At 42.6% G+C, this 9,798-nt stretch overlaps 1 protein-coding gene across 1 annotated transcript in view; it reads right to left on the bottom strand.

Moving 5' to 3' along the window:
• Nucleotides 1–264: 264 nt before the first annotated feature.
• LOC143140984 (dolichyl-diphosphooligosaccharide--protein glycosyltransferase subunit STT3B-like) overlaps nucleotides 265–9,798 on the bottom strand; it is a 128,921-nt gene continuing 119,387 nt past the window's right edge. The window contains exons 13-16 of the mRNA XM_076302178.1: nucleotides 7,605–7,778; nucleotides 5,524–5,637; nucleotides 3,680–3,892; nucleotides 265–2,519 (exon numbers count right to left, since the gene is read on the bottom strand). Coding sequence (XP_076158293.1) covers nucleotides 2,445–2,519; nucleotides 3,680–3,892; nucleotides 5,524–5,637; nucleotides 7,605–7,778 — 576 coding nt within the window. The 3' untranslated portion in view covers nucleotides 265–2,444. The remainder of the gene's footprint in view (nucleotides 2,520–3,679; nucleotides 3,893–5,523; nucleotides 5,638–7,604; nucleotides 7,779–9,798) is intronic.

The following is a 9,798-nucleotide window of genomic DNA, read 5'->3' as shown; positions in this document are numbered from 1 at the left end:
GCCCTGTTTTTGTCAATGTCTTTGTTCGGTTAAGTAATTTCAATGTACAATTCGTTACAAATTCAGTTTCTTTTGTTAGGGAAAGTCATGGAATTTTACATTTGATTTAGAGTGGGAACCCTGCACCTAAAATAGCACTAGGCTATACAAATTATATGTGTTGTAAATGGTGCAAATACAAAATTATTTTATTATTATATTTTATGCGCACATTGTAGGTTATCATTCACACACTACTAATTGCATGAGATGCCAGACATTACACATGTTTTCTTTTTTATTATTTGTCAGGACTCAACCAAGCATTTCGAGCTACAATGTAAAAAAAAGGTAAACCTGGTGTTTGGGGTGTGAAAAAAGAGAATTACTGATGGAATAACAAATAATTCGTTCACAAACAGAGGCAAGACACACAACAGACAAAAGGCATAACCAAAAGGGGAAAACAAGACAGCGACACAGTGAAAACCATAGCTGCAGAGGGGATAAAAGCCAATTAAAAAAGGATAAAACACAGACATGAAAGCAAAAGAAAGGGAGCTTTGAAAACAGGACTAGTAAAGGGACAATTTTCACATTTAAGGCTTTATCCAGACTCCTCCACACAACAAACTGCAGTCAGACATCGCACAAAATAATTAAAAAAACACCATACAACCACCAGTGCTTACATCAACGAATGCATCCCCAACACTTCAATCATTCATGTAGATAAAAGAGTTTGTCAAGCTGTCACTTGAACACAATCTATATGACTTTGAAACCCGCCAGCACTACAAGTGAGTGAGACAGTGGTGACAGATGCGATCCTGTTCACAGACGAGGCAGCCGAACACTACAAAGCTGCCTCCGTTCAGAAAAATGCTCCTAAAACAAAGAGATGAAAGAGGAAATATTTTTACTGCCGGAGCACGCAGAGAGAAGAACAGTAAATGATGCAATTGTAGGGTAAACACAAAACTCCGGGAGTCAATGACAGACAAGCACTCAGTCTCTGATATGTGGTAGACCTGTCTCCCCCGGTTTTCAGAAAGTACATCCATTCACCGCAAAGAAAAAAAAACACATTAAAATCCTACACACACCTACACCCAGTGTTCCTAGACAGCAATAATGGAATCCTAATGGGGCCGAGGACTGGACCTAGGAGCACCCCAGGAGGTTTTAAAGATCCAGTAATGTTCACTGCTGCACAAACTGAACTGTGAAACTTTGCTCTTGGCCTTTTTTGTTTTTGTTTGCATGGCAGCGTTTCACAATGAAGGGAAAGTGGTTCAAGGGCAGGTTAAATCAATGTCTTGTCTGAAAAAAGAGAAACCCTACCACTGTAAGTACTTCTTTTGCAGTTTGGGATTTGTTCCTTTCCCTCCCTGACATCAGAACAGAATTTTAAATCAATCAAAAGACAACTTGGGAAAAGGGAAAAGAAAAAAGCCTCCAGAAAACAATTCACATTCTTCAAAACAAAACTCCTTAAAAATTATTGCATTCACTGGTCTAAGAGTTGCCATAGAAACACTGTAATAAAGTCAAAGCAAAAAAAAGAAGAGGAAATCAAAATTCCTTTGCATATTAAAAGAAATTCACCACAATATATTATAACCCTTTCAAACATTCTCTTAACATAACATATTTACACGTTCAGCATTCTTCTCTCTTGTCATGGAAAAACATCCTTTTTGAGACAAACGAAAACATAAAGCAATGACGAGCAAAGTAATGCTCATAATGAAAAACAAAATATCTAAAAAAGAACCTATTTAACACAATTTAGATAGAGTTGTACCCAACTTGCTGCAGTTCCTCCCTGCCGCATACTATCCCCTGTACACGTGTCAGGAACTTGTTCTGGAACCTTCTCCATGGAGTGGAGAGGTCCCAAGTCTTCTTAGCTACCTACAGGGAGGGAGAACAAGGGTTCTTTGGTGCAGTAGCTCCCAGCCTGATGTCAAACCGGCCATATCCTCTCCACTCTCCACCCCCAGCCCACCGTCCAACCCCCCAAGGTCGACTGCCCCTCTCGACCATGACCATAATAGTGCTTAGGAGAGTCCCAGCAAAACTGTGCCTCCAGACAAGTTCACACATTCAAGTAACATTCGTGGGGGAAAAATGAAAACAAAAATGACTGACAGATAAAGATACAAATCAGAACAGTAGGGCCAAACATCCTCGGATACAGGATGACAGACCACCCTCCAGGTTGCTAGATTTCCACCCACCCACAACAGCCACAAGGTGGCGCCAGTAGAGCACTTAAACTTCAAGCTGAGCGCTTTTAGGCTCCCCAACCTCATCTTCCTTGTCATTTTCCTCAACCTCCTGTTTCGTCCCATCATCATTGGTCAAGTTTCTCTTCTCTTTGCTTGTGTCTTGTTAATTAGATCTTATGTACAGTTTGTCTTGTTTTCCCCCTTCATCTTGACCTCATCCGTGGTCCCACGTTATTTCTTGCTGTGCCTCTTGCCTTTCTTCAGCAGGAGTTTGTTCTTGATGTAGCCACGCTTCCTCTTGGCACTCTACAGTGTAGAAAAAATATATTAGACATTTAAAATCTTCAGTATGATTAAGATTACAAGTGTGTTTTTGTTATTGCTTAACCATTTAAATACCCTTTTACTGTATACAATCTAATTCACTGTGCATAGGCAACAATGTAATTAAACCAACATTATTTTCCAGTTTTGTCTTAGCCTGACCATCAAAAGGCTTTTGCAGTTAAAGGAAATATCCGGAGTTAAAACAACCAGGGATCTATTTATGGATGATAACGAGTTCAAACTTTCGCTTGGGAGCAAAATTACGTTAATCGGAGGAGTTTTGAGCTAGACCTCCATAAATAGACCCTTGAGAACTCTTTTAAAGTTATGACTGACTAGTGACTAGGTGTAATTTAGTCACCACCATGCCTGTTGAATGTCACTAACATGCCATGTGAATGAGTATATCAGCATGAAGTGGGTAAAAAATATACAATTACATGTTTGTGTTAAGTTGGGCAGTTATACAACAGATAAAGTTTCGACACAGCTTGCAGTCTACTGCTGGCAAAAGTAAATTTGAGTTGGCTGCAAGAACAATGAAGCTCAAAGTGTACTGGCAGCTGAGCACAACTCTTATTTTTTAAATTACAGACGGTTTAGACAGAAGCGAGTTGTTTCTGAAATGTACTGCAGCCCAACCAGAATGTCAGCCAGGCAATCGCAAGTCTGTAAAAACCCTTGGAGGAAAAATCAATTCTCTTGGCTTAACAGTCAACCAAACTTTTCAAAGTTTCTAGAAGGACCTCTCTCTTGCGTGAATGTCCTTGGGGCCAACGTTAACACCCATGTATGTAGTGAGGGTCTCAATGAGACATTCAGACAGACAAGGAAATAGATGGATACACAGACAACAGACAGACAGACACGACCTAAACATATCAGACAGACACGACCTAAACATATCAGATGGACTGACAGACAAACACACCGATATGAACTCTAATACAGTCACAAACATCCAAGTAAACAGGACAGACACACAGACACATAAGTGCAGATGGAAACAGTCTGACACGCAGACACACTAAGACAGGAAAACTGACACAGAGCCATACAGACATGCAGAGATGTATTTGAATAGAGTCAGTTAGTCAGACAGACAGGCAGGCAGGCAGGCAGACAGGCTGACCCCTGACCTTTTTGGCGGTGTACTTCTGCTTTGGGACGGTGTTGGTGACACGGGGCTTATGGTCAAGGCGCTCGCGGTTGTCCAGCTTCTTCACCTTGTAGATGCGCACTAGCCAGTGCTCCGATGTGAAGGCCTCCTCCAGGTGCTTGAACTTGATGTCCTTGTTGCCGATCTCGGCATTCCGGGTCCGGTCGAAGCCTGGAGGTGTCCGGAAGTCCAGCTGGGAGAGGGTGAAAGAATAGACAAACGTCATCATCATCATCATCATCACCACCATCCCCATCATCATCACAAACTATTTCAGTGACTGTACCCACATTTTTAGTCTCCAAAGGAGGAACACAAAAGCTTCAGTGTTTCCCATACATTGACTAATCTGTGGCGGGTCACCACAAGATCAACACTGACCACCACAGTCATTTTCTATGTTGTACTCCTAGCCTACTGATATTTAAATGAGATAAAATCCTTTCATTAACCTTTATTGAGCTTTTCACGCATGCAGCCTTTCCTTGCCCCGCCCCCCTCTCTCTGGTAATGGACCCGCTGCCCCTCCTCTGCATGCTCATTTAACAAGGATTGTTGTTGGCACATAGAAGCATTGCATAGAAGACAACGGGCTAAATTGCTATTAAATCCGCTTAGCATCATGACTGTGCTGCACAAATTTGTTCAAAACTGCTGCATTCAAGTTAACTCTGCTATGGTCTGCTATTGTGGAGACCAAACTAAGTTAAGTTATGCAAGCAAGCCATATTTCTAAGATAACATGTAATAGTTTAGTTCACAGGCGGGATGTGGCCTATGCTATTAAGCTTTCATTTTCAATTAATTGTAAATAATAATTTTCGATGTTGTGCCATTCCATTTTTTATTTGTTTCATTCACCCCCCCCTCCCCCTATTGCCCAAGTCGGCTAACACCACAAATAGAATTCAGTTCTGTGGGAAACACTGGGCTTTTGCACACCTCTTCTGCACAGGTGTGCCGGAGGAGACCTGAAGTTCACAGTCCTGAAACTTAGAGACTCCCACACACTGTTTCTCTGGCAGGTATTCATTTCAGCCCAAGGACCGAAACATTGTTTATTCAATTAATATCTGCAACAGAAACAGTGTGCGGGAGTCTCTAAGCTCCATAGTCTCCAAAGTAGGAAATCTGCACTAAAATACGTAAATAACATTTATTTCTTCCTTTCTAACTTCATTACAGTGTTATATTCTGAACTAGCAAAATAAAGGTATGCAATGCGTGTCTGAAATAAACAAACCTTTTTTTAGATTAATATTTTATCACAAAAAACAGTGGGTACCCTGGAGGCCTACTAAATATGAAATAATGAAGTCTGCAAGTAAGTAATGTTTTGAATTATTTTGAGAGCTAAACTGTTTACATCATATTAGCTTGAAAACAAGCCAGCAAACATGCACATACCCCTACACATACAAATTAACTAACAAGCACACACACACCCACCACCAACAACAACAACAACACACATACCCCCAAACAAAGACACACACACACACACACACACACCACCAACAACAACAACACACATACCCCCAAACAAAGACACACACACACACACACACACACACACCACCAACAACAACACATACCACCCCCCCCCCCCCCCCCCCCCCCAAGACAAAGACAAACACACACATTATTAAGACATGCACAAACACAGCGACACACACATACAGAGACACACAAACACAAGCTCTCTCTCTGAATTAATGCTTCATGCTTTATTAGCATGACTGTGTGAGTACAGTGTTGTCAAAGCTAGTGTCTCTCTCTCTCTCTCTCTCTCTCACACACACACAGACCCACACACAGACCCACCTGCATCTCCCCAAAGCGGTAGTAGGACATCTTGTACATGAGGCAGTTGAGGAGAGTTGGGGAGCCGGCCTTGTCCACACGGAACTCTCCCTGAGGCGTGAAGTAATCACTCTCCTGAAGGACACGCACGAGAAGACAGTTAGGACACACACACACCACACACAAGCACAAGCACACAAGCACACACACACACACACACACACACACACACACACACACGCATACTCAAACATATTCCCACTCACAGACATATGCAGTGCTTATGCTACTGACTGCTAACTGATACACACACACACACATACACACACACACACACACACACACACATTACACATGTGTACACCAGGGTTTCTGTTGTCCGGTAATTACCGGACATTGGCCGAAAAAAAAATGAAATTAAATCTCTCCGGTCAAATTGTCCGATTGAAATTGGCTAATAATCCCGTCCCCTAACGCAATCTGAATTTGAGAATAAGCCATAATACGTAAGCCTATATTATGCGTCCTCTGGCTATGTTTTTAAATGAACAGGCTCTACCGTTTGAAAAGTAAGCTATTAAACAACACGCATAGCCTAGGCTATGCTGCATTTCAAATAGGAAGCGCACGCTTAAAACGTCCATGTTAAACAACGAACAGTGAGGCGGTTCAAACATGGCCAGGCCCAGGCAGACTAGCCTTAAAAGTTTTTTCAGAGGCCAGACGCGATGGATGATGATAAATTGGTAACGTCTAAAGCCTCAGATGTCCGGTCAACTCCAACACCACCAGATAAAAAGCAGAAGTGTCGGGCGTATCTGTCGGAATCAGTGACATTGGAAGTGGAGTTGCGGGGATGCGGCCGCTCCAAGACACTGTCATTCTCCGTGTACACTGTCACTGGACATGCAAAGTGTTCTTTGCCCAAAGCATACAGTAGGCCTATGCGTTCTCTGTCTATGATCTAGGGCCTCCTCGACGAGGAGATTAGGCTACTGGTCCGCGAATAATTTCTGCCACAATTAAACGGTATCATTGAACCGCGGCCGAAAGAAAAATAAACTAAACAATTCCCAGAATAGGAAACATTTCCTAATTTATTGTTATCAAATAGAGGCATAGCATTAGGGGGTAGTGGTGTGAGCTCTCATTCTTGTATGTGCGCATCTGTGTAAGTTACTGTAAACAGTCACCACTGGAGATAACGTAGCAGCAACAAACAACTTTTTAAAACAACGAACGAAGCGGACTCTTGCTGTCCATGAAAATATACTGGCTAGATCTTGTTCGGTAGGTTTATGTTAGGCTAATGAACATGTTGCATTCTATACAGCTTGATCAATTTTCCCTTAATTTGACTAATTAAGAAGCGATAATATATTTGACCGGCATATCATCAAAATGTCCGGAAAACGAAACCTCATTTTTTTCTAGCGGAAACTCTGGTGTACACACAACCAAACTGGCACTCACACACACAAAAACTAACTGACACACACATAAACAAACAAACCCATCAAAACCCATTTGGATCACTTTCTTAATTACCACACAAACACACACACACATTCTTGCACAGTGACAGCAAAACATTGACGCAGCGGATTGGCTGAGAGGACACTCGGATCGTAAACCTCCGTTTCCATGGGGCCCCTGTGAGGGCTGGGGGTTATTGTGGGATGTTTATACACGGAGGCTTGATTTAATTAAGCTCAGCAGTCCAATTAAAACTTGGATGCCTCTCCGCCCCCTCTGCACTGGAGAAAAATCAGAACGTGGGGAAGGAGACTGACGTTGAGGAAGAGGGCAATGAGTTGGGACTGGGCCAAGACCGGAAGAGACAGAGGGTGCCAGAACAGACAGTTAGGGAGAGATCCCCGTCCAAACCCTTCCAGAATCACACACACATGCGCACGCACACACACACACACACACACACACACACACACACACACACACACACACACACACACACACACACACACACACACACACATACTGACAGAGAGACAGACAGACAGACAGAGAAAAACAAATACATACACATAGACACAGAAAGGCAAACAACACACACACACACACACACACACACACAGACTCACCCGTATGTCCTTGGGATGCTCTCCCTCCGCTATCCTCACCATCCACAGGAACTTGTTGATGTCATCACCTGAGTATCCAATGACGCCGCCGAAGATGATCAGCACATAATCCACATCCAGACTCCTCATGATCTCATATGCCGCACTCTCATTGGACGACATGGCCTTACCCACCTGAGACAGAAAGAAAGACAGACAGACAGACAGACAGACAGACAGACAGACAGACAGACAGACAGAGACAGAGAGAGAGAACAATGTAGGATTTGTTATGCCAATAAAGCACATTTGAATTCCACCCTGAATGAGAGACATTATTGACTATTTGTACATCCATGATATAATTAGTTCAGTGTGATGATGAATCCCATCTGAATTTAAATTAGTTAAGAGAGAGAGTGTGAAAGAGAGAGAGAGGGAGAGAGAGAGAAAGAGAAAGAGAAAGTGGCATAGGTATTTTTTCTATACTGTCCCAATTTCTTTTTTTACTAATCTCAGACAAAATTGCACATTTTAGCTCCCTTAAAGGCTGATAAATTGGAGCCTACTGGGAGAAGGTCTGATGCTCTGTACATTACATTGCTGCCTGCCATGACATAAGGGACAGTGAGACGGACATCTAGCCACAATGCCTGACCTAATGTCTGTGTGTGCATGTGTGTGTGTGAGAGGGAGAGTGAGGGAGAGAGTGCGTGTTCACACAACCTTTCATGTTACTGTTACAGTTAACTAACGATATGGTTATTTTGTCTTTCCCTCAATGTTCTAATTGTACAAATTGTTATACTTTTTTTTTTTTGTGTGTGTTTTGGCAACACTGTACCTACAGTCATGCTAATAAAGCAACGTTGAATTGAATTAACATTAACTTTATTATTATTTTGTGTCTCTTATATGTTTCCAGTATTTTAACTACGTTATAATAATGCAGTCAGGCACATACACTTATAAAGCCTATCTGACTTGAAGTAAGATGACAGCGTGATGGTGGGGGAGGGAGAGAGTGAGAGGAGGAGGAGAAACAGAAAGTGAGAGAACAGAGAAAGACATATAATGGGGACAGTTATAAAGAGACAGTTGAGAGAGAAAATAGAGTTTGAGATAGAGAGAGTTTTGAGATAAAGAGAGACAGTTTTAAGATACAGAGAAAGAGAGAGAGGTAGAGAGAGAGAGAGAGAGGTAGAGAGACAGAGAAAGAGAGAGAGAGGTAGAGAGAGAGAGAGGTAGAGAGACAGAGAAAGAGAGAGAGAGAGAGAGAGAGAGAGAGAGAGAGAGCCTAGCGGGGGGTGATGAGGATGAAGAGCACACACAGGATCCCTGCACTGCCGCACGTCAGTGATAACATCCAGACACACAAATGAAAGTGTAGAAAGATAAAAATGCCTCCGAAGATTCCGGTCCACAAGAGTAAGAGAGCTGGACGAAAGAAAATCTGAAATGTATACGACACCATAAGCCCCTTCCAGCTACGCACACCCATCTGTTGTCTGTTGGACGAGTTCCGACTGAACAGTTCTAAGCTCCTAAATAACTGGCCTCCATAAATACTCTCCTTCCTGACGGTCTGTGCGAGTGGGTGTTCGTCCTCAGTTCTACCAGCGCTGCGTGACTGTTGTTGAAATATGGATGGCTGGGTCTTAAAAGCCATTTGCCACTTTTTGAGTTATATTTTCAAGCAGGCAGTTCATCTCAGTATCATCTCCAAATTCCTTTTGATGGTAGAGCCATGTGAAGGACCGATACCCACCAGCCATCCAGGAAGCACACTATGCAGTTCAGTCTTCTGGACTGGAACACTCTTCAACAATGACAGAAAACCTTTCACAGTGGGACATTGCTGACTATATTGTGAAGACACCATGTATGTTGTATGTTGTATGTTGTACACCATGTATGTTGTCAAGCTTCTAGCAGAGCCAATAAGGCTCTGGGTGGAGTTTGCAAGGTTTCGCACACGTTTAGAGTAGCATGCTTTCTGTCCATGGACGGATGGATGGATGTAGCCATGATTTTAAAGATGCCCCAGGAGTGTAGCACTGTAGCTGCCTGGCTGCTCTAGCTGTTGGCTGCAGCAACTAGAGCTGGGTAGCAACAATTATTTTTTACTCGGGAAACAGAGATCAGTGTGAAAATTGGCAGAGTTCTCCTTTAAGGTGCTTGCACACTGCTCTAACAAACACCAACAAACTAACAA

The sequence above is a fragment of the Alosa pseudoharengus genome, unplaced genomic scaffold (genome assembly GCF_046254945.1).
Source record: "Alosa pseudoharengus isolate Yale_2024_CS ecotype anadromous, Long Island Sound unplaced genomic scaffold, YU_APseudo_1.1 YU_APseudo_1.1_scf_23, whole genome shotgun sequence".
NCBI lineage: Eukaryota > Metazoa > Chordata > Actinopteri > Clupeiformes > Clupeidae > Alosa > Alosa pseudoharengus.
Note: the sequence above shows the minus strand (reverse complement) of the source record. Positions and strands in the feature narration are given on the sequence as shown.